General features: G+C 39.3%; 1 protein-coding gene across 1 annotated transcript in view; it reads right to left on the bottom strand.

The window, feature by feature from the left end:
- Positions 1–58: 58 nt before the first annotated feature.
- Positions 59–25,624, bottom strand: part of CMSS1 (cms1 ribosomal small subunit homolog) — a 247,714-nt gene continuing 222,148 nt past the window's right edge. The window contains 10 exon segments of the mRNA XM_050893432.1: positions 59–767; positions 4,170–4,258; positions 5,814–5,852; positions 5,855–5,900; positions 6,774–6,834; positions 8,295–8,397; positions 9,114–9,173; positions 12,086–12,215; positions 15,268–15,339; positions 20,137–20,237. Of these exon segments, the coding sequence (XP_050749389.1) occupies positions 684–767; positions 4,170–4,258; positions 5,814–5,852; positions 5,855–5,900; positions 6,774–6,834; positions 8,295–8,397; positions 9,114–9,173; positions 12,086–12,215; positions 15,268–15,339; positions 20,137–20,237 (785 nt within the window). The 3' untranslated portion in view covers positions 59–683.

Below are 25,624 nucleotides of genomic sequence, written 5' to 3'. Positions count from 1 at the left end.
TTCATCTTGTCCTCTGAAAAAAATCCATCCATTCCCTACTATCCACAATGGCAAAAGAATCACCCAGAGATCATCTCCTTTTAATTTAAATGGACAAACAGAATATTTTTTGCACACTTCAACAGTTTAGTCAAAATAAAGTCTCAATATAATATACAGATAATTTATCACGTAATAGCAAAAAACAGCAGTTGGCCAGCTCTAGAACAGATAGGTGAAAAATACCTTTTTGACAAATTACTGGAATTCATACAACTTTTTCAAAGACTCTCAAGGGCAAGAACTAGATTACCACTCTTGTGAGAGAAGTAAATGTCTCCTTTGGGACAGCAGAGGGAGATAACAGAAAAATGAGTTGTACAAAGACTTTCACACCCAAGTTTGCTCATCTTCAAAGTCTTAAAAGTGACATATAGTAGTAAATCTAGCAGGTGAACGCAATGTAACTCTCATTTCAGTATCACATTGTTCCTGCAATAAAAATCATACTAAAACTACAAACAAAACTTCTGTTTTATTATTAAAAGAAAAGGAAACTCTAAGTTGCAGTGTGCATTCTTTCTGTATTGATAGACCTCTGAATAGTCAAAATTCTTGATTCCATCACTTGCTAATCACTTGCCAGTTGCAGACATGATAACAGTAAAATGCAGCTGCAAATGACTTCCTTGTTGGTAAAACCATTAAAAGAGTCCCAGCTTCACAGACCCTTCTCTGCACAGCTTTATAATACTCATCTCCAGTAGGTCAATTGTTTCTTTCTTTATCTGAAGAAAACAAAAATCAAAGAAAGCATCAAAGGTTACTGATAATGCTTTGGCTAAATACCACTATTTATTTACTCAGGCACCTTACTATAGGACTAGAAATTAAAGAAGAGGTTCCCATACAAGGTCCTGAGCTCTACAATATTTCCATTTTGTAAAATATCTAGCATTTGCTCTGCAATCCTAAAGTACAACTACGGCTTGTGAAGTCCCATCTAACATGGCTACAGAAAAGTTGTCATTGGTACGGAGTTGATACAGCATGCCACAGCAAGAGGTCCATTCTTGGCTGCAAAATCCCTATGGGACTTTCCAGAATATCAACCAGTATCAAGTGGTCCAAGGGCAGTACTGCACTGCAACAGCCACAACATTGTCTGTGTCTGAGACACGTGAATGAAAGTGAGCACGAAGGTCAGGTCTACATGTGCTGCATGCAAAGTACTTTGGTTTATAACACGGATATGGCTGTAGCTTATTGCTTATCTAAAGATAAAAGACAAATGTACTCGAGAGTAAATATTGACTACATATTTCAGCAGGAACACAAGATTCTCTGTCATCATGGTTAGTCCAGAGTCTCCTTATAGCTCCCTCTTCCCACTTACAAATAACTTATTTGCAAGTTTTCTCTCAGGATTATATCCTTCTGTGCCTCCACTTTGCACAGGAATAAATGATGTGAGAAAGCCTGACCAATCTCTATTCCACACTGGATGTGCTATGTGAGGGTGAAAACAGTTGTCTTTCTATCACAAGTCCATTCCTTACAAACCTTTTTACTTTCATGAAGCCTGAAACTTAAACTTTCTGTATTTTCAAACTTACTCAAGGCTCAGTGTTTGTATTGTTTGCAGACAATACAATATTATTTTTTCTTGAAAAAATTCCATTTAAATCTTATGAATGAGTAATTTGAGGAGCTGAGACAGCTCTGTATTGCCATCGACCTCTATACACAAAACTTTCAAAGCAGGAAGCTTGTCCTTTGGTCACATCAGAAAGTATACGATCAATTTTTATTTAACCTTTATGCTTTAGTATAACTCCATTGTGCCAAGACAGAGTCTGATAAACTCATTCACTCCTCGTCTTTGTGAGCTTTCTTTTTATTTCCTTCTCTCCATTGTTTGGGATGAATGAAGCGGGAGACACAGAAACAGAGAAAAAAAAAATCCAACAGCATTAACCAATGAGATGTTGAGGCAACTGAGAGAGCAGTGGATCAGGGCACCATCCATTATGTGGATATGATGGGATACAGGAATGTCATGTGGGAAGGTTCATGTGTTTTTAAATTCATATATTTATCAGAATATACCACTGTGTACATAATTCTCCACTGAACATCAGGTGAGTACAGAAACAGCAAGTAGAATGGATACGTGCTTCCAGCTGTTCTTGCTTTCTGGTGTAATTACAATGAAATTTAGCAATGCAGCACCTTAAATACGCAAAGAAATTATTGACAATGGAGGTTTGCACAGAAAATAGGTCAGTATATCTCATTTCTAATTTTAAGGGTACAATTTTGCCTCTACAACTAATACAGGATGAAAGAAATTAGTACATCAAACTGCCAATTCTCTAAATTACGTTTTTGGTACTATAATTCCTCTCTTCTTTGAGAAAACTTATGACTATTCATAGCATGTATTTGACAATTTTTACACAAGTAGAAGAGTAAGATCTGCTACACACTAAGACTGTATTCCATATTTCAAGTCTGCAAGTTCCCAAAACATCCCATTGGTTTCTACTGTGTTAAGATGCCTTATCTCCAAAACATTATTTGGGTATCTTTTATTGCTGACATTCCTTATAAGTAACTTTCACAAATCTGCCTGATGTCTGCAGCAGGACAAATAGCTGCAAGATGCTCCACTTATATAACTGAAGATATCAAAAACCTTTTGGTATGTTGTGTTACCTGAGTCAAGTGCAGGTTTGAAGAATTTTCTGTGATCACATACTCACTATTCTGTAATCACACATAAATATCTATTCCTTATGCTAACACTATATATGAAGGTGTAAAATTCTTACTTACTTGGTTTTAACTTGAACTAAACCTTAACATTTTGATGTTAAGACAGCCTTAAGATTTTGCCTTAATAAAACACATCTGGAGCCACAATTTTTGGCCTATATTCCTAGACAGACATGCAGAAATGTTGTGATGCTACCTACAGTGAGCTGAAAGGGATAGTTCAGGTTTGCAGCAGCCCAAAATCAAGTATTAGCAACATAATCTTCAGTTGTTTGAGGTGGATCACCTATAGTCTACTGTATGTATATTTACTTCAGTTGACTTAAATAATCCATCCCACTGCAATCAGCACCTTTGTGCTCGTTTGTGCTGGACACCTGCTATGTCTGTGAATTTGTGTTCTCTTCTTTAAAAAAAGTGCAAGCACCATACAAAAAAGCGTTATGTATTTACCACAAGAGGGAGCCTCCTTGCCTCAAAAAGCAAAGCTGTTTTTGCTACTTCATTTCTGCAATGTGTTTTTTTGTGGGGCGCTTTATCTGAGATTATTAGGAACATGTATCTTTGTGTATGTGGGCCTGTAAAATACAGCACATTCAAATACATAGACAAGTGCAGAAAAGGATTAATGACTGATAATTTGTTTCACTTGTGAAACAGCTTAATGTCTATATGCAAAAAAAAAGTCCTTTTTCCCTGGAGATTTTGCATATCGGCCTGCTCTAAAAGTGAGGAAAAAAACAAAAGGAAACACTGCAGGCAACTGGGAGCTTTATAACGACGACTGACGGAGGAATCTGCCTCTTTCACTCTCTGTGGCTAGATACCAGCTGATGCCCCACAGCATATGGTAAACATGCCTTGTCACAGCAATAAATGTGAAAGCTGGATTACAGAATTGAAAAGAATGGGGAATTATCTTAAAAGGAGTCTACAAATAATGGATGGCTCTACATAGTTTGTATACGACCTCTTGCCAAAAAAACCCAAAACCAAAAGGAGAACTGTCTGTAGATTTACTCACAAGAAGTTATCTTACTCTCAGGTGGAGACAAATAAATGCTTCTCCAAAGTTTTATTTAGTTTTTGAAGAAGCTTTTGCACAAAGTCCTCTTACTGAGAGAACTTCCTGGGAACAGGTAGAACAATCATCTAGCATAAACAGGAGAAATTCACAGCACAACTGTAAAAGTCACAGCTGTGACTTGCAACAAAAAAGGAAAAAATCTTCCTCAGGAGGTAATTTTGAGGCCTGAGAGTACAGACTTACCCGTCAAATGTTGACTTCTTTGTGTTTCTAGACCACTACAGTCAGCTTTACAGAAAGAAAACCTTACTGACCAAGACCCAGGCACTAGAAACAAAAGTAATGAATACACAGAATATAATATATACAGGTGCTTAGACAATACCTCAGGGATATCCATCATTCTCCTTAGTTTCTGATCTCTCCAGTTCCAATCCAGAATCATATATTTTGTGGAGTTCAAGCACAGGCCATCTAAAAAGGCAACATAAATCTTACTACCAAGATAATATGACGTGCTTATCAAAATGATTTTTGGCTTTTACATCTTTTGCTGTCTGTTTCCAAGGAAACTAATCTTTGAACACTTAAGTACTGCATTTGCTGGTTGGAAAACTAACGCACTGACACTGCAAACTCCCTTAACCACATAATCCCATGCTTTTTGGAAGATAAACACAAAAGCAGAACAACTACTGTTGCCAGGCTTGTCAAGAGCTAACATCCTGCCAGAAAATAATTCCTCAAGCTTCTTCTTGATGAAACCGCAGGAGTTGAATTTCCACAGCTGACGAGGAGCTGGTAAGTTACAAGGACCCTAGCCTGAAAACTCCTGTTAATGGGAACTGACAGTGTTTAGCAATTTACAGGACTGGGTGCTATGTGAATGTGAGTCAGGTCAGTGGTACTGCTGAAGAATTCTTTTATCCTCCAAATAAATGGTGGTGAAAGAAGAAAAAAGTCCTTTCTGAACTGGCCCTCCAGCTGTTCCCCTATTTGTCCCTGGTCTTCTACATGATGCCCACAATTTTTTGTATCGGTTTTGACTCCTCTCCATTCTCTAGTGACCTGGGTGTCAAAAAAAGGACTAGACCTTAGGATAAGGTGATACACCGTGTGTCCCTGCCATAAGCTGCTTCCACCTAACATGGCAATGTGCTGACGTGCTGAGCAGTAACGATTTAATGTTGGTGGAGGGCACAGGAAGCAACAAAATTATGCTACCTCTGTACCCTTTTGGAAGGAGCGGTAGAGTCCCAATCCACAGCCAGTCCCTGACCAAGAAACCACAGTCAGAGCAAGGCAGTGTTTAGAAAGAGGAACAGAAAGAATCACTTTATCATCTTCTCATTTTGTTGTTTTTCTTTGTGTACATAATGTCTATTGAGTAAGTAAAAGTACCCAAAATTTGGTAAGAGAAAGGAGTTTTATATAGAATAATTAATTTCATTACAAGAAAATCAGTAATAAAATCAAATCAGCAAGCAGATCTTCTGTCCACCCCTAACAAAATTTTACACTGAGCTCAGAATTACATATGATACAATGACTGCTGCCATTATTTCTTTTTGATTTACTTGCAGTGTTTGGTTTCCTGAAGCTTTAAATCTTATACCATGGTTTTGCAATCACTTTCAAGTCAGCATAAATCAGTATTCCTGCCAAAAGGGGAAGTCCTCCACCTCTGCCTGCTCATTACCTGATTTTGTGTGCACACACTGGTTTTATTTTAATTGGGATCAGTTCTAACTGGGATCAGTTCACTGAGCTGCCAAACAGACTCTTGGGCTAGCACAAGAAGCAGGAAGGGGGAATAAGTGGGCACTGACTGGGGGGGAGGGAAATCAACTACTAGAATCTTGACCTCGTTTTGACTGACATAGTAAAAGTGGAGAAACAGAACTGTACAGTTTAGTACCCAAATCCACGGATTCATGTCAACCTAAGCACTTCAAAAACAACTGAAGTCTCGCTTCTTATGAGACCAAGTATAAGATACCTATGCAGAAAACCCTCCTTGTTCTCCTACCTTGCTCCACTAGCGCTTTTACTCTCCCAGGGGTTCCAACCCGATGTGGAACACGCCTTTCTCCAACATATTCATCTGTTCTTTTATCTAATTTGAAGAGAGAAAGACAAACTACAGTAAAACCACAACTGTTTTAAAATTTCTTCTCAAAGAGCTGGAAATAAATTCAAGATCTCTTTCTAGAATACCATCAAGTAACAAATGCTATTCATCTTTCAAACTGTCAAACTGATATATCTGGGAGAAAGTTTAAGAAATATAACAGCCAGCTGGGCATCACACTTCTCTAGAAGTTCAGTCATTTTCAACTTTGAAAATCTGCTATTGCACCAACTATTTTTGGAGGTGAGAACAGTATGCTTCCTTCAGCACTTAACCAAAGTCTCTGGAAATATCTGGAAAACTGACAAAGTTGAATTAGCTCTAAACTCCTTCAAGATGAAGGCACTGGAAAGGGTGAAATAAAGCAAGTGACATTTGTGTGTTTGACAGCATTTATATCAAAGGCCAAATGTCCACTCATTACTTCCAACATCCCCATAATTTGTGCTGTCCAACAGGTATGGATATTGGGTATCCAGGCATCCAATTGGCAGAATGCAAATGTGGGTGCTGGTACAGTTTGCTTCTACAAACCTATGTGTGTAAGCCTTCTATTTAAACAGGCAAAAGCCATTTGAATGAGCACCTCACAGGAATGTGGAACATCTTTAAAACATAGCACATGCATAAGTATCTATATTCTGCATAGGATTGCACCAGAGCTATTGGAGATGGTGTTTGGCTAGATTGCTCAAACTGCAACAAGGGGTTACTAAAGAAAGTATTACCTAAAGAAAGGAACATTATAGGAACACTATAGGAACACTATATGAAAGGCATTATTGCTAAATGCTTTAAAAAGAAAATGGTACGACACTAGTTAGTTGTTCTATCAAAATTCCCTTGCAGCTCTCTTACCTTTATGTGCTTTGCAAACAACTTGAGAACTCTGCAGTCTCCTTTAAATGCTGTCATTGACCTAGCGATAAAAGAATTGAAAAAGGAAATGCAAGCATCAGGGCTGGGATTAAGACCACACAGGAGGAAAGCAAAACTAACTGGCATTTCTCAATATGCTTGAGACACACAGTCCCCCAGTGACCTCTGCTTGTACTTTGAACACTATGTACATTCTTTTTTGCTACTTGATCAACAGTGATCAACAACTGGACAAACACAATAGAAGATATCAGTAGGGGGCAATACTGTTTAGATAGCTTTTCAGATAATATTTAATAAGTATGGCCTGTGCTTTCACAGCTAACTTAGCTCAAAACTGACTAATCACCAAATTCTAATTAAAAAATATCTCAGTTACTGAGATACAGGCATGAATGAACATGCATGTGCGTGCACAAAAGGAAAGATCCGTGTATGGACCAATGTACATTTTACAGAGTCTTCCTGCAGCGTGGCTGCTGGGAAAACCTAGGCTGCCACAGTCTTTACTGCAGAGATTGCCCAAATTCCAGTTAACCAAAATTCATTTGTCGAAAAACTTGACTTGTTTTTCTGACACTCCATTTTGGCACACAGTAACAACTCTATGTTTTGTATTAATCAAGCAGGAGACAACATATTCAGTATTTACAGAATGTCATTTAAGATAGCTTTCTCTGCATGTTTTTTGCAGTGCACCAAATTTTCAATTTTCTCTTGTGCAAAGCTAAAGGTTTATATACAAGCATACACATAAACCACCGAAGTCTCAGATGGTAGTATTTGCATGCAGGGGCTAAGCACTACTGGCACATTATCTATGCTTCTATCCGTGGCATGGAGTCAAACTTCCCAACTCTCCATCTCATGTTGTACTGACAGATAATCACAGGAAATGAGGTCAAGACACAAAAGACAACCATGAAATTTGTGAGTTACACATTATTTCATCAAAGTCATCAAGACTTCTGGAATGAGAATGGGGAGAATAGAGAAGGGAAGAAAAGAGGACAGGGAACACTGAAAATCATCATCTCTGCACAGCAGTTTTGCCAGCCTGAGCCAGCTGAGAACACAGACATAGACCTGGAGGCACTCAGGCCAGACACACGCGTTGGCACCTGAGGCTCTGAAACGCCATGTCTTCATTGCCTTTGGTGCAAAGTCACGATTTCTAGTGGTGGATCATGATGCTTTATGGGTTTACTCTGTTCCCAAGTATAACATGTTGCATGTTTCCCCCAAATTGGTTACACTTTATTTTTGGTTTTTAACAAAAATAGCACTTCCATGCAACTGAAGTACTAAGTGTTACTTCGGTCTAAAACCAAACACCACACTTCCACAGTTTAAAGAAGCAACGGATATTGCATCAGTTTGAGTCAGTGAATTTGTTGGCTAGCAGAGGACAGTGTCCCAGTTTTGCCTTTATGTCTGTGGTTCCAAGACAAAACCTCTGACTGACTGCCAACCTCAACATAACATTTGCTATCGACATACTTGATGAGTTCCAAGGAACGAAGGGCAGAACTGCAGATAACCAGCATCACCACCGACTTCTTCTCCTTGTGGTTTTTACGGAGTTTTGCCCACTTAGGACAGACTGCAATGAAAAAGCCCATGTACACACACAGAGAAAGTACTACATGCCACAATTTTAAATTACAAGAGTACATGACGAATGGTAGCCAGCAGCAAGAACACACATGCTGAATCCTATGAGGTCTGGATCTCTGGCAGCACTTTTACATTTAGTCATGGCTGAGAAATTGGAAAATAAAATGCCCAAAATAAATAAAATACAGAAATATCACATAACTGAACAAATTAGATAAACATTAAAAATCAACAGTTTGTAAGGTGACAAGCCCATTGTCTTCATTTGCCACATACGGCAATTTGTATCAGAGTAAACCAATTGAAAAGAAACATTTACCAGATCAGAAGTTCTATATAAATATACAAGAGAATAAAAATTCTCTTGGTTCATGTCAGCAGACAGCTGCAGGATTTTTACTGTAAGATAATACATACACCTACTTATGAAGCCACAATAAATTACTGACAAATAATCCCTAGCAATTAAAAGAAACCCGAGAACATTTTTATACAAAAACAGTGATAGAGTAAAAAAGAGAGAAAAACAAGACCTGTCATGAAAAAAAGAAAAAGAAAAAACCCTTAAAGTTATTAATATTTCATAATTTAAAATATTTGGAGGTACAGATAAAAACTGCAATATTGGATAATGCAACAATACTGCATTTACAATGTTTTTTATGCAACTTTCATCTCATCCAGACCAACACTTTAACTCACTTTCCTTCAGGTATGAAGAAAAACTGTGGGTGAGATCATTGGCTGGCAGAAAACAGGAATCTGAAAACATAAAGGAAAAAATATTTTTGTTGATGTATTTTTAACAGCAAAAGGAGCATATATGTTTGCAGCATAACCACTAGTTATACTGATGAAATCACAACTGTGTTAAAATCCATCATCAATAAATTACCATTTGTGAAACAAAGATTAATGTACACCTCATACAGGAAGCTTTATATTGGATAAATCAATGAAGGTAACATCTCTCAGCTCAATTGAAATTCCTTTCTTTTCTCCCACCATGAAACCCTGAATACAGGGCTGCACAGGTGCGATCACATACTTAAAAAAAAGTTTTCATATGTCTTTGCCACAATCAATCAAAAGTCGTAGCCAAAATCCTTACAGTCAACCTGCTAGACTGTTCCTCCAATCTACCTACGATGCAATACATTTGTAGATCACCCAGACAATTCATACTGTGTAAACGCAAGAATCTACCAATAATCTGCCTGTCACTAAGTTTGTTCCTCTTTCTGGCCTTTCATATTGTGGTAATCTACCTAACTATATTGACCCTAATGGCAACACCTAACCTGCATTTTAATGCCTTCCTCTTCCTTCATTTCCCACTGACTGCCTATCTTTTACCTGGTCACTATGTCAACTAGTAAGTCTTGAAAGCACTCTGTGGCAGACATGCCATTTAACTTTAAGCTTCATATAGAGGCAATGAAGAAAGACAAGGTCCTAACAGGTTCTTTGGAAGGTCCTTTCTCCAGTGTCTATATAGAAAGTCTAAATTCTTAAAAAGGTGATTAAAATTAGATGGTCTGAAAAATTGCCAGTGTTGTTAAGGGTCCTTTGCCTGATGGAACAATACGCTCCCGCAGAGAATTAACAATTCTGTCTTCAGGGACCCACATATTTGTCATCATTCTGCATGAAGCACAGCACCTCAGGGTGCCTGTCTATGGATGTTTGCTGATATATATTAACTAAATTAAGGAGGTTTCCTTACAGATGTTATTCATGTTCACATGGATGGCGCATTGTGCTAATGCTGGCAGTGGCCATCCATGATTTCCATTGGAATTAACAGTGTGACAAACTTGGTTTGTAGCTGATGCCTGGCTGAAGTCCTGCTTGTGTACTTTCTTGAGCATAGCCACTCTCCATCACTATATCTTCCATTTAATGGGTGTTGTCTTGCTGAAAACTTTTATTTTGCACTGATCTTTCATTAAATCCAGAGACTGACATTTATTGGGATTAGAGCTCCAAAGGGAATGAATGCGTACAACTGAAGGATCAGCAGCTGATTTACTTTTAAAATCATGTTTAAAAGATGTACTTGACGCTGGTGGGGAAGGGCAGGGGCTGCCCTTCCATAAGCATTTGGTGCTAATAGGAGAGCTCTTCACACCCACCACGGTCCTTTCCTCCCAGTGGCAAAATATCTTTGCTGTTCTTTTGCTCTTCTGAATACATTAAGTCTCACTAATTACTGAACAATTCAAAAGATGGTTTCTAAAGGACACAAGCTTCAGTCACTGACTTTTCACCAACACTCCAGCAACACTGGAGTATTAACAACAATTTTAAATGAAAGTTTCAGAAAAGGGGGAAGAAACACACAGCTCCAGACTACAGCAAGAGACCATGCTGACTACCAACCTGATCTTCTGCACTGTGTCAGTTAACAAGAACACACAACTCCAAGTATTTGTTTGTTATTTGCTCAGTGCTTTGATATGAATGACTTGACAGCTGTAGAAGTTCATAAACTCCTTGGCACTTTAAGCCTTCAACTCCCAGCGCAAAAAGAATGAAAAAATGTCTCCATCCAACCCAAGAGCCAATCCATATGGAAATGGGTCACTTCACTAGCCCAAAGGGCTCTTTTAATAAGAAAGAAACCAAAGCAATTTATTATTTGCTAAAAACCCTAAAGGTCTAAAAATATTTAACACAAGCTTTTCAAAGCAACCTGTACGGGACTTCTCCAGGTTTTCTTGATTCAACAAGAAAGCTTCACCTGCCTCATAGAAATAAAGAAGGGTCAACCTAGAATTGTGGATGTTAAGGAGGAGCATATTTATCTAGAAAGACAGGCTTAAACATTAAAAGAGAGAAAACACTGCTGGGCTAGAAGGCTCCTATATTGGCCACAGGTCACCAAGAGTTCAAAATGTATCAAAGGTATATGCAGGTTAGTTACCAGGCCGTTTGCTCTTCATGAGCACTACTAACAAATAATGGACAGTGCCTATAAAATGACATTGCCTCTTTATCTGCAGAGTAAGAGGCAGAGAAGTTCAATGTTGCCTTCATCTCTAATGCAACCTCCAACTGACAGAAGTTAACCCTGCTCTGTCTTGCTTTGCCTTTTCTATTACTGGCTTTTAGCTGGAGACAGAATATGGGAAACCAAGAGGGTCCTTGTCATGGTTAAAACTTGGTCACTTTACACTTGGACCAAAACTACGATCTCATTTCACGCCACTCCCTGAAAAACCATTGCGTTCAACATCTCATAACCATGTCAGAATGATGTCTCATTATTTCTTTGTCTACTCCTGTCAGCCCTCCTATTATGCGTCTGGATTGAATCAGACAATCCCAGAAACAAAATACATTTTCACTCTCAGTTAGCATCTTGGAAGCTACTATTAGGAATCATATCATTTCTATTAGAAAAGTGAGGTCCTGAAATTAATACTTTACAATAAAAGGACATATTTAAACAATGTCTCTTTTCATTTCCGTAACTCGAAGAAACCTCACATTTATTCCAAAGAAACTAACATCTCTACTTAAACAACAAATTAATATACGGTATAAGAAAATATTTCCATAAAAAGGTACAACTCAAGACCTGTCCCAAAAATCGTCTGTCTTCTGCAGAAAAAGAACTCAACAATATCATGAAAAAACATTATTTATCTATTAAATATAGGATAAGTTACCTGACAGCTTTAATTCCTCTATTTCAATCACTGAACGGTTTTCACCAAAATGTTGACTAAGCAGATTTTGTAGATCTGCAGGGACACCAGGTTTTGGAGCGGATTTTTCCAGAATATCAGAAATTTTCTTCTAAAAAAACAAGTAAAATGGGTAAGTATGGTATTTCTATAATTTCTGCTCTTTGGCTAGCTAACAACACTGTAAATAAATGTTCCTCCATAACTTTATACAGTTATATTGGCTTAATTATAGCTTAATTAGAAAAACACCTCACAATGGGACAAGATTCCCTTCGTCTTTAGTGGGAATGCAGACTTCAGATGCAAGTTCAGATACTTTGATGAGATGGTCTGTGAGACCAAAGACAAAAAATCTTGTGCACTCACCTGAAATGCTGCCGTAACAAAAACAAAACTGAAAGCTAGTTTTGTGAGTTTTGCTATTGTTATACTTAAGTATCAGTTTGAAAGTTCAGGTTTTTTTCATCATTTGTTTGAACTTATTATTCTTAAAGCATAACAACAGGAATCAAGTGGTTATATACATCTTGGTTATATTTTGATTAAAACAGGGTAACTGTCTATCTATTTTGGAAGGGAAGATGGTTAGCTATGTTCACAGAATACCATGCAAATGTGATGAAAATGAGTTAAAAGCTCACAAAACCAGCAGTCAAGCAGAAAGAGTTCAGCAGCTGCTTTGTTCTTTCAAAATGTATAATTTTTTAAACCAAACTAATAATTTTTAGAGCCTGGACATGAGTTCATAATGATTGTGTTTTACACCTTAGGAATGTTAGCAAATAACAGGTCTGAATTTTCACTGAAGTGAAAGTGTTGCTTATTTTTCCCCATAATTAAATGGATCATGGGGGTAGAATAGCCCAGGGTTCCTGTTATCTGAATGATCTGCCACCATTTAAGAAAACAGCAGATTTTCAAAGACAGAGGCAGCCTGGAGAGAACAGCAAGAATGTGAAGCCTCTCTTGTTCTCTCTGAGACGTGATTCATTTGTGAAAGGCCAGCTTAAGGTTTCTCAGCTGTGTAAGCTAAACTGAACTTGCTGTCATGAGGACGCATGGCAGCATAAGCCTAGAAGTGAAAAGGAGCAGGAGAGTGTGGTTAGGACGGAGCAATAGGGTACGTATCTGCAAGGCAAAGTGGGATTTCAGAGAGAGATGAGGTGGGCCTGGAAGCATTTTTGGCAGCTTTGGAGGGGTGGTGGGTACCTTCAGTGCAAGTTCAGCAGGCTAAAGTCTGGGGCAGCAAAGATCAATGGAAATTTTGAAGAGAGCTATAGCAGGAATTTTAACCCAGGGGACAGATAATTTTCCATCCCTCTTGCCCTCACTCTATCCCAGCACCCACTCCCTCCTTCTCTTCCATTCCCCACCACACCGTCTCTCCCTCTTGCCCAATACACCCCAAATACTCCCATAATGGCAGCATAAGGGGCAGAAGGCTGAACAGGGAAGAGCCATATGGGGGCTGCTGAAGCCACTCCACCCCACAGCAAAGGCAAAGTAGGCAGCTGCCTCTTCCCACCGTCTGCCACTTTGGCCACTGCCTGTTTCACCTCTGCTAAAAGTCAGCTGTGTGTTTGCAAAACCCCAACTGAATCTTTGACAGTGGGATATGTGGAGATGAAGTGCTTATGCCTTCCTCTCAGTCCACCTTTGGCCTGGTGCAAAGTCCTCTGTAGTTCCTGGAAGACTTTCCAGGGGACGTCTGGCTGTTCGGCAGGTTTTTGCAGTGCCTGAATCTGTAGCGTTCCTTCCCAAGATCCACCCTCATTTGGCACCGTTGTATTTTTCTGCCATGCAACAACTGTCTTCCCAAAGAATGTCCAGAGGCCATCGGCAGCACACACCGCCTTTGTGTAAGGCCCACAACCGAACCTCTTCGTTGTTCTTCCTATCAACCACAAATGCTCTTCTCCAGCCCCAGCCCCACAACCTGCCTCTTAAGTGACCCACATTTGGGAACCTCTGATTTAGCAGACAGCAAGAGAGAACTATCAGGCTCATTTTACTTGTTAATTCAGCGTAAGGCGCCATTCCACAGGACCATTATGTCATTCGTTGGTCCGCTTGGTTCCTTCAGGAAAATTATGGCACTCTGGAGGGGAGAAGCCTGATACTAACGAGAAATTCCGTAAGAGCAAGAGCAAGGACACCTGAGCAAACTCTCTTCCTTCAAGGAGAGCTGTGGGGAAATGTTCCTCATGCAGGAAGTTTTATTATTTTTCTTCCAATTCATTCCAGATGCTTAAAAGCACAGGTTTTTTTCCCCCCTTTTCCTTATTTTTGGAGAGAGTACTTTGTTTGGAACCCATAGATCAATCTGATAAATATTTCCTGATGGATTTTTTGACAGGCTGTGTATGTCAGCTTAGTGGCCTAACCCCACTGAAACCAAAGGTGTAACTAAGCGCATATTGTTTGCCTGAGAATGGGGTCTTTTTGTTAGGTCTGGTTCACCAATCTCTGTTGTTGGATGCTTTTGCTCTCGCAGCAGTGGAACAAGTACCATGGTCACTTCTGCCAGAGCTGCATTTAAAGCAAAATCCCACTCTTTCCTCTTCCCATTCCCTGGATGATTAAGAGGCCTGACATAATATAAAAAGGCCACCTCTCAGCCTTGTGAGGGAGCCAACTATTTACAGTCTGTCCTGAAAGACAATTAACTTGCCTGGTGCCATATAATTTCCATCTAGACTGCAGAGTGTGTTTGTTGTTGAGGGTGAGGATGGAGCATCGCCAGAGGACAATACAGAGTATTTATTTATGTACTTATGCTATGAGGAGAAAAGTGAACAAGGACAATTCTTGGTAACAGCAGCTGGAGCCTGACCACACCGCTGAAACGGGGCAGATTCTGCAGCAACTGAAATTCCACCTTTCTTTGATGCAGTTACATTTTCCCAGTGCGCAACACTTGCAAGTGGGGTGTAGACATATATGACCCTTGAGCAGAGTATAGACACGATGCCACAGTTCAGGTTGGGAATGAGTATTTTGAGTGAAGTCAAAAAAGTAGGAATTTCTATTCTTCTCTAAAAGAGGCAGCAACATTACGACCATATTAGTTCTCATGGTCACAGGGTTGTCCCAATTCTGAATCTTGTAATAGCACATACACCCACTGCCCAGTCCCCAAACACACTCTAGGACATTCATACCTTCTTTCTCCTCTTTGTCTTTACAGTGCTCTCTTGTTTTTCTTCAGGCTGACTTAGAAAACACTCTGTAGGCTGCAAAGGACATATTTAAAAAAAAAAAAAGGTAAGAAAAAAGATTCAACATCAGATATCTGATCACCTGGGGGAAAAAAAAAAGTCACCAAAGGGCGGTAAGAGGGGACACAGAAAGCATAATGCTGGGTTAAGGAAAAACAAACAAAAACAAGCTTCCTCACCTGAAGGGATCAAATTCTTACAGTTATATATATCTGGAGTAATTTTGGAATTGAGATCTATATTGTTGTAACCAAGAGGGGAATAAAAGAACAGAAAGTTGAAACATACAGGTTGTAGTCACAATTCCATAAAATGGTGAAAAGCAGGTTTTGATACATTAGAAAAAAAAAAATCAAGAGGAAAACATAAACAAAACGTTTCACAAACTTTATATTTTTAATCTCTATTATTGTGTGTGATTGTTTTTCTAAACTTTGCCAACAGAGCTCTAAAATAACTGGGTCTATGATGAGCATCCAGAAGGTGAAAGATACCACAGAACTGGGCGAGAATAATTGGAAACAATCATGCTCTGGATTTCCTTTTACATCTGTAATGCAAATTTAGGAAAACATGTTTTGAATTTGTTCTACCCCGTTCTTGCTTTGTCTCCTCATAGCAGGCAGGGTCAAATACACACAAGAAAAATACATGGTGCATTTCAGAATAATCTTCATCCAACATGTGTTCCTATCATTAACCCTCTTTGGTGCCTGAGTGAGCAGGCTGAATTGGTCCATTTGTACCAGAGTCCCTGTTCACATAAGTCAGGGTTAGGACTTGTCCTCAGCCACCTAAAATTGTCCAAAACAGAGGAAGCAAGGCACAGGCTTTCCTTGTTTTGAGCATAGCATTCTCTTTTCTTTTGCTTAGGGACTTCCACTTCATGGAAATGCAAATTAATCTACATAGACGGGCTTTAGAACTTAATAAATGACTTGATGAAGAGCAATGGGAAAATAGGCTGAACTGCAGGAAAAAGCTCCTTGATACTGGGATGCATTTGGCTGGAAAAATCTGCTCCTGTGAGAAACCGCAGAGAAGTCTCATCACATGGAGCACTAAAAGCTCAGGAATAGCAAATCCAGTGCTGCTCCCTGGGGAAAGCCTGAAAGAAAAGTATCAGCAGGAAAGGGAGCCCAGCCGAAAGCCAGAGAAGCTGCTCCTTTGTTCCCTTGTGAGGGCAGCTTCAACAGGGCCAAGAGGGCCAAAGGAAAGCTAACAGAAGTTCAGAGTATCTGAGCCTTTCTGAGCCCTCCTTGCGCTGCCTCCCCTCCTTAACAGGAGGACACTTCATGACAACTGGTACTATATGACCCTACCCAGCACATCTATGCCTTTTCAAGCCTGCTCTCATATCCTTATCAGAAGCATTTTGTGGAGTGTAATTGTTCATATTATGCCTACATTTCCCTTTTTCTCCCCACTCCCCTGGCTAATTTAGCTATAAAAAACAGGATGCCACCATGCTCAACACAAACAAATGACCTATTGCTTTGCTCCTGCTTTCTGTGCTGTGATGCAACCACAGCCATTGCACTTGCAAAGGCAGTAGCACTGTATAGCAGTGGCCCTGAAACTGGTTGAGGTTTGAAACAATACTTAGGAACTACCAGAGACGACTTGTTTGGGGACTGGCTACAACCAGCAAAGCACTCTACAACTACGGCTGGAATATAACATAGCCTGGATCAATAGCCACCCATGAGAAGCTGTGATAGGGACCATATCTTGCCTCAACAACACAGATTTTCTCAGGTATAAACAGATATTATCTTCACTAGAAATCAAGAGAATGACTGCAAAAGGAAACTCACTTCAACTCAAAAAATTGTTCCAGGGTTAACATAAGCTTTTTGTTTTTATTTTTGGTTTGTTTCTTTTTTAAAAATCTCTGTCCTGACTCTGATTCAAGTGCTTTTAAAACACCACTATAAATTTCTTCATTCCTATCCCTACCATTAGCATTCCCAGACACTGAGACTGAAACAGAGCTACCCTCTGCCTTCAGTTCCTGCTCTACCCTTACGCATCCCAGCTGTCCATAGATACTCAAAGACCACTTGCCAGGTGTTTTAATCATAAATTCCATGTTCAACATCATATTTTATGCAGAGAACAAGCCTTTGGATTGATTTAGTCAAGGGATACTACCAAGCAATCAAAAAGCCAGCAAGGGGCCAACCTGAATCTATCTCCTCCAGTAGAGTATGATGGTTCCCTATCCTAGAAAGCGCAGCCACCACTCTTTCAGCATATCGAAAAATACCACTCATTCACTTCGGGCCCATTTCTCCCTTCATATACATTGTGAACTGTTTTACATAAATCTGCAAAACACTCCCAACTGGTATCTGCATGAGAAAAGAATAAAACTGTGCCGCAGAGCTGAAAAATCTTCTCTAAAAGAAACAAAATTTTCTCACTGATAACCCTTCATTCAGATGTTTAGAAGTATTGCCAAATGCCATGGCTTCTTTTTGAAGGCAGTATGTAACCCTTTCTTTCAACAGCGACAGAAGTACATAGCAGGCAACAGAAGTACACAGCAGGCTTGTAGTCAAAGCCTTGCCTCCTCAGAGAAGCATATTAAGACTCAAAATTATCTCCTTTACAACAGCATATATATATTTAGGCATAGTATACTATTAGCCCAGCAATAGTAAGTCCACTTTATTCAGACATTAAAAATAATGCCATAAGAAAAAGAGAAACTTCATTGTGGTGAATGGCTGTAAACTTACATGTCTCTGATGATCTGCAGTCTAAAATATTTAGGCATCTGATCTAGACTGAACTTCTGACCCTTATCCAAATGTTAGTTGCCTACCTACTCATGCAATAGCTCTTTGCATGCCACTCTTAAGAAAAGGTCATTTGCATGTTTTTCTTATGCAAGACACAGAGCAGACAACCTACTGTTTTTTGACATAGTTCCCTTGTGCTCTGTGTTTTTATGCTATTTTTACATGGAAGTTCTTAAAATGCAGAAAACAGGAAATTTATGCTGAGACCATTGATTTATGAACTAAAAATGTCATAAATTCCTTGTTTGTTAATCATAGACAGAACATAAAATATTTCCTGTATTATATTTCTAACAATTTTTTTTTCTTTACACGTTGCCAAGTTACTGGAAATTCAAATGTAGAGTGAAAACATTCTTGCGTGTGTGTGAAAGTTTACATTCTAGGTCAGCCATATACTCTGATCTTTGGAGTTTGTGACAAAGTAAGCACATCAATGTGCCATTCAGATTGGAGACAAATTATTCATTTCATTGTAAGCCTGAGGACAGCCTGCAGACTAGAAACATAAATGTTCATAATTCTATTTGGTTGTCTCCTGACTGGCTTTAAGGTCACAAGTCCACTGCAGAATAGCTTCCAACCTGTGAATAAGGCAGCGATGAGTAAAATGGGTTATGTTATATGCACCAGAACTACAAAACTACTAGCTTTCTGTAAATACATCTGATTTTGCAAGTGTTTTGCTCTAAAAAACATGCAATAACACATCCATGACTTTGAGCTCCCATAAAGCATTGCCTCCTGGAGTTTCGTGGCTAAACATCAAATTACCCCATTCCAAAATGCAGACTGATATTCTTTATATGACAGGAAGAGCTGTGGCAGGTGTTCTGCTACAGCTAAGCAGTTCCGGTCCACCTTGGAAGGATAACCCGTGTTGATTATCCTTTCTAATGTTCTCATAGAAAGAGCAAAGCAACTCCTCCAAACAAACAGTCTTAACTTAGTTCTAAATGCTTAGGGGAAGATAATGGTGATTAAAAGTGGCTCCGTAAGCATCCTCACCGAGTTGAAGTCCTCAGCATCTGACCCCCAGTAGAGCATGTACAAAGGCAATACAGCTTTCTCGTGTATTGCTTGGTTCTCTCTTTCCTAATCAAAATGTAAAACCAGTTCAGATATTTGGCTCACTTCACCTTTGGTCTCCTTGGAAAGACACCCAAAAGCGTAGTAATTGCTACTGTGTCATTTATACTTCTCTGTTACAAAAAAAGAACATCCCTGCAAATGGTTTTCACTTAGGCAACTGCCTAGGCATCACACAGTGAATTTACTATTGACCTAGGAGTCAAAATTAATATCCATAACCTCAAAGAGAGATAGCTTCCAATGTAATTTTAGCTCTTTGACAGCCATTCAGTCGATTCTCCTGTATGGTATCAGGAAGGCAGAAGAAATTTACCTTCAAGCAAGAGACTTCTTAAAATCAGCTGACCTCTAGAGGACTCTTTTTTGCTCAAGTTGGGGTGATGCTACCTGTCAAAGACCTTGCTGCCTTTTCCTTGGCATACTCCATGTAATGCTGAACAACACAGTTCCTACTGGTTTTAAAGGAAGCTTTTAGTAGTAAAAGGCTATGAAACATCAATCTATGTAGACCTAAATTCTTCTTCACTTGGACCTTGCACAGGGGACATGCTTGGTTAGAGATGCTGGACAACATATAAATATAGCTTTCAAGACCTTGTTTGTGCAGGGAAAGGGAAAAGATTACAGGGGAAGACACTTGGTAGCACATCCAGGCTTTTATCACTAGACAGTCACTTTGTAGGAGACAGGCCTGGCAATCTAAACTCACACAAAACAAAAGTGAAGTTATTATTGAAATGTACTGCAATGTGATCACTTCCAAATAAGGCAAAATAATTTAATAAAGCAGTCTTATTAAATGAACAGATCAGACAAAGACTGAAGAAAACTGTCCCTTTACTGAATGAAAGGGGACTACATTTCCCTGTGCATTATCATCTCTGTGCTCTACACAATTGCTACGTTTACAAACCTGCTTTCTTTTCTTTGTCACAGCAGGTTTGGAATCTGAATCTTTATGCGTTGCCGTCCTGTTATCACTTGCTTTCTCAATAGCTTCATCATCTGAAGGATCTAATGAGAAAAAAAGAAGAGTTTTTGTTACTGTTTTTCAAATCCACCTCCTATCTTTGCATTCAAAAATAGGGATAAAATCTTCAGCTGAAAGGCTGTCACGATAATACAATCTCAAGACTGGCAATAAGTACAGCCGTAACAGAATTTTTTATCATTTTAGAACACTGGTATTTGAAATTTATTCTAAGAAAAGTCCCAGGTTTCCCCTCCTCCTCACAGTATTATATCTGGGAGGCAATATATTTCTTTATCTTTCTGGAATGCTGCACAGTGGGTGCCAGCTGCAGCATCACAGGTAGAAATATCTAATCTTTCCAAAACCTCCCTTGAATTAAGCTACGCAGTGAACAATGAAAGAAGATGTTTTTGATAAACTACATCTCAAGTCACATGACATCTCTCCGCATTATTTCAGAACAAGTAAAACATAATCTTGGATCCGTAGCACTGCATTTACCATATATAATTACAGACCTATCTCATTAGACCCCAAAACAAGCAATAGCATTGGTACTGAAGACTAATGGCACTACGGTCCCTAGGATCACTGTAAAAATACATCTTTCTTGCTAAGTTTGCTGACACTTCTTTCAGAGTAAGTCATGTCCTCCTACTAAAACAACTCTTGCAGATGAAGGAAGAAAAAAACCAAATCAAACCAAACACACACAAAAATGCACACAAAAACCACCCCAGCCTCCATCTAAAAGCCCCAAATGCCTTACTGACACCAGTTTCCTACAAGAGGAAAAATTACAAGATTGCTATAATGTCCTATTGTATAAAAATATACGCAGACATTTTCTGCAAGTACATTTTAATTGTGTGTCTCTTACTTCAGTAATAAGTAGGCAAAGGCACCATTCCCAAAGTTTAAGCAGAATGTCCACAAGACTAAAAAAGGCTTATGTTTTGAAAGAAAACTTTTTAAATTAAGGTGTTTCTACTCATTCTCTTCTTCATCTCTTTTACCTACAGAGAGACTTTGGGGAAAAAAAATATCCACAGCAACAGTTCCCTCTAATAGTGCTATATTAGTGCTTAAGATGTTGTATTCAAACACAGAAGTTTCTGCTGGGGACTGAATTACTTCCCTGATCATTGCCAGAAGCATTACCATCCACTGAACTGAATAATTAGAACTGAATAATTCAATTTCTGTATCTGGAATATTTCCGCCCAACAGGTACTTAGTCACTGTTGCAATCCCCTGTATTCTGAAGTTGCAAATTCACAGCTTCAAGATTAAGTTATTTATTTTGAATAAAGAGGAACAATACAATTTCTTAAGCATCACCCCAAGTATGGATGATATAACTACATCTATGCAATCACTAGCTGTGAGCAAAGTAAACTGATGGCCAGAGAACATGAGAGAGAGAGAAAATCAACTATGGCTGGTATTTACTAATTCCATGTTGAAATACGTACCTATTGAAAAAAGGTAAGTGAAAGGATATGTGAAAGATATGTCAAAGAATGTAAGTGAAAGGTAAGTAAAAGGATATGAAGGGGAAAAAGGAATCTTTATTCATCCACAGATGCAATGTTATATATTATATGGCAATCAGGCAATGGCTTTGAAAATCCTAATGCGACAGAATGGGTAACAAAAGGGGTACATATTTATGCCTGGAAAGATACCATCTTGTAACTTCCCCTCCTTTTCCCACTTTGAAAAGCTTGTGTAACAGTCAGCATCCTAAAGTTGGGTTGTGACAGCTGTTAAGAGTTCAAAAATGTTTGGGAAGTTGAAAGCTAGCAAGTAAAGAAAATCAGTGAATATTTTAGCAGGTTGGATGTCGTTTGTCATGAAATCTTACTTGGTATAGGTTAGATTCTTGGCAAACCGCAAGAGCTTTAGAAACAGAGCAGCAACTGAGAAGAGAATTTGTTTCCTGTCCAGTACAACCAATAGACTCCTAAGTGAAGGGGTTAGATAAACATGCTAATGAACTTAATTCAGACCAAAACGAACGCCATGGAAGAAACGGCAGCACTCATTTGCATCTCAACACAGGATGAAGACATATTCTGAAATCTTGAATGGGAATCCACCAAGAAAAGCCCCTGCTTTCCAGATCTAGAGCAAATGCACAAATGTGTGCACCAAGGGGACATTGCAGCTCAGCTGGCCTATTTGCTTCCTTCTCTTCGCAGGCACAGCCATCAAATCGGCAGCTGAACGGACTGTCACCACACAAGTACTAGATCCCATGTGGGATGAGTGGCTGGTGGCAGGGGAAAAGCAGGGATGTCACTCCTGGCAGCCCTTTACCGCAGGCTAACTGTAACATTAAGCTGCCCCTTAAGCTGGTGCTAAGTCAACCTCCGAGGACACTAGGTGGCTGGCCATTCTGGGATCTCTTCTCAAAGGACATAAGCAAGGGAGGTGACAAGTCTAAATCTCAGGCTTACTTGTACACTAGGAAATATTTGGCACTGATTTCCATGAGTTGCCCTCATGAGCTATTTTCCCTCTCTTCTGAGGGACAAACTGAGTCCGATTGACTCTTCTTCTGAGCTGCCATTTGGATTATGAACAAGAAGAATGAACAGCCGTCCCCAGTATAACTGCCACTTTTGCTAGAACATCACTGTTACTGTCCCAAGAGCGTTCATCAGACATTGGCTGAAGGTGAAAATTTTTCTGGGAAAGTTGATTGGCCACCAGAAGTAAAAAGGAGAGAGTATTCCAAAGCCCACTTTTTTTTTTTTTTTTTTTTTTTTAAATCATCATCAATGGTGATATGGGCTTACTTTATTATAAATTTACTATTAATGCACAAAAAATATATATCTAGTCCTGTACAGTCTAACACTGCAGGTGAACAGGGGAAGAGAGAAAGCTGAAGGTCTGGGAAACTAAGAAATTTCTTCCTTATATTACAGCTCAAATATCTGTGTCAATCTACTGGGTTCTTCCTTTCTGTTCTTGGATGTCCAAGTGGTCCTGCACCATATGCCTGCCACTGCACAGCAACAGCTCCTTCCCTGGACTATTCCTCTCCAAAGTCACTGACCACTTATGGCCTTGGCCACTTTGGAATCTCAGATATGATATTTCGTTAGAAGAAGCTGAAAAATTACATCATCCAGCATGCTCCCGGAAGTTTAAAAGGTGTCTTGGTAACTCAGTGTTACCACTCTGCATTACCACGGACTTGTTTCCCTCTGTATCACCCTTCCTCTGGCAAACTTCTTGTGCTGCATTTTGGCAGGGCAGCTTCCGTGTTTGAGAACCCATCACTGACGTTTGTCTCTTCTGCCCTGACTCCAGAGATACTGGAGGAGTGACCATCTTTTACACACACCAGCTCCACACCCTCGGGGTCCTGAATGCACTACATCCAAGCACGCTGTGGAGCGACGATATAAATGAAGTACATCAAAGAAATCAGAACTGATCGCCTCTTTGTCCCTCTTGCTCACCGTGTTTAAGCCCCGAACATCCATTCCAGAGTACATCTGTGCATGTCTCACTGAATTGAATTGCTGAGCCAGCTCTTTCTCAGCATACTGACTTCACATTGGAAATAAATGAGAATTGCATAAAATAGATTCAGGGGAAACTGCCTGTGATCTTTAAGCATTCCTTCTTAAATCCCACTTGGCATGCTCTGAAAGGCAAACAGAAATCATCTAAGTTTTAAATAACCTCTTCTCTTTCTCATAACGAAAAGATACACTGGTAGCAATAGCAATCTAAAACTGGACAAATGGATTCCATGATCTGAAATAGCCTGACAAACAATGTACCACCTGTTCACTGCCCATCTGAGTTTTGGACTGCACTTTGTGATGCAACGTCCTCTGCTTTCAGCAAGAAGCGAGAGAAGAGGGAACCAATGTCCAGCCCAAGACTCAAAAAACACCTGTGAAAACAGTTCCAATTTGAGCATCTTTCTGCAGTACCTGAGTATCTTTATTTCATACAACAAGAGAACTTTCTATCTGTTCCAGAAACAGCCACTCATGTCCCAGTCGAGACAGCAGCTAGTTTCGAGCTGTGATTGTTTGTGACACCATGTCAGCTCCTGTGATGACAGCAGCATTTTGTTGTGGGCATCAAAGTACCACAGGCCAGACTCTGCCAACCTTGCTCACATTAAACAGTGTACCTTCCTCGGCAAATAGTTACCTTGATGTCAGTGGGGTTATTCACAAAATAAATCCTAACTTGATGTGAACAAATTCAGAAGCACCCAGCTCACAGATCCCAAACATGTCTGTATCAGAGCAGCACTGCTTCCCCTGCTCTGAGGTGTCAAGTTGCCCAGAAGACTCCTCTCTGCCAGAACAGGAGAGAGCACAAATCCTTCCTTAATCATAAGCTGGCGCAAATGCAGAACCTAGTTGATTAATACACTGTTGACTTTCATCTCCCTTGCGGTGAAAATGAGTGGGCAGGCAGGTGCTGATGGAATACGCTGCTGAAGGGGTGATGTCGTTCAGCACAGCAATCCTCTGCATCTGCTTTCCTGCGGCGTATGGACCTTATGCAACCACAAGGTCGCCAAAGACGTCTGAACAGTCACGTAATGCTCTCGATATAGAAAAATAAATGTGAATTCCACAGCTCTTCATGTTTTTTCCTTTGGTATTACATCAGCGGCATGGCACATACTAACAGGCTTCCCAGTCATTAAGTATTTATATTTGATTTTATTTTGAATCATGCTGAAATGGAAAAAGCCATTTATGCTTAACACACACACACACATATATATATGAATAAGACTTTCTCGTTTATGATATTGATCACTATTTAAAATCATTCAGCGCAATGGTTTCTAACTTCTTTCCAATTTAATACTGATACATACACATGTCTAAGCACGTCAATATGTATACTAAATATATACATACACACACCTATGTTAATACATACTCATGTCTGCATGTTTATACACATGCACATAAATAATTAAGCATACAGATATTTAGATAATTTAACAGGTTACCTTTAATCATCACCTTTATTAACTAATATATTCACAAAGAATGCACATTTGCTTGGTTATTTATACCAGTATTTTTAAAGGTAGACAACGCCTTAATGATATAGGAGGTAATGACATGTGCTTTGATGTGAATGCAATTTTGTTCGTACAAATAGCTAGTACACACAAATTTGTGCTTGCTAGGCTGGTTCACCATTACTGAGACTTCTGACCTTCACATACCACTATTCTACTCTGAAGTGATTAACAAAGGAGTTACAGTGACCACAACATAAATAATTAATTCTTATAAGGACTAAGGCTGACTGAAAAAGTGAAACTCTTCTAGGCAGCACACCTCCAAATGCCCCAAAATAAAGAAAAAGTTACAACTGAAAAGGAACAGAAAATAATCTTAAAATTCTTTGGAAAATGCGACTT

This window comes from Gymnogyps californianus, chromosome 1 (assembly GCF_018139145.2).
Source record: "Gymnogyps californianus isolate 813 chromosome 1, ASM1813914v2, whole genome shotgun sequence".
Taxonomy (NCBI): domain Eukaryota; kingdom Metazoa; phylum Chordata; class Aves; order Accipitriformes; family Cathartidae; genus Gymnogyps; species Gymnogyps californianus.
This window is presented reverse-complemented; position numbering and strand designations above follow the sequence as displayed.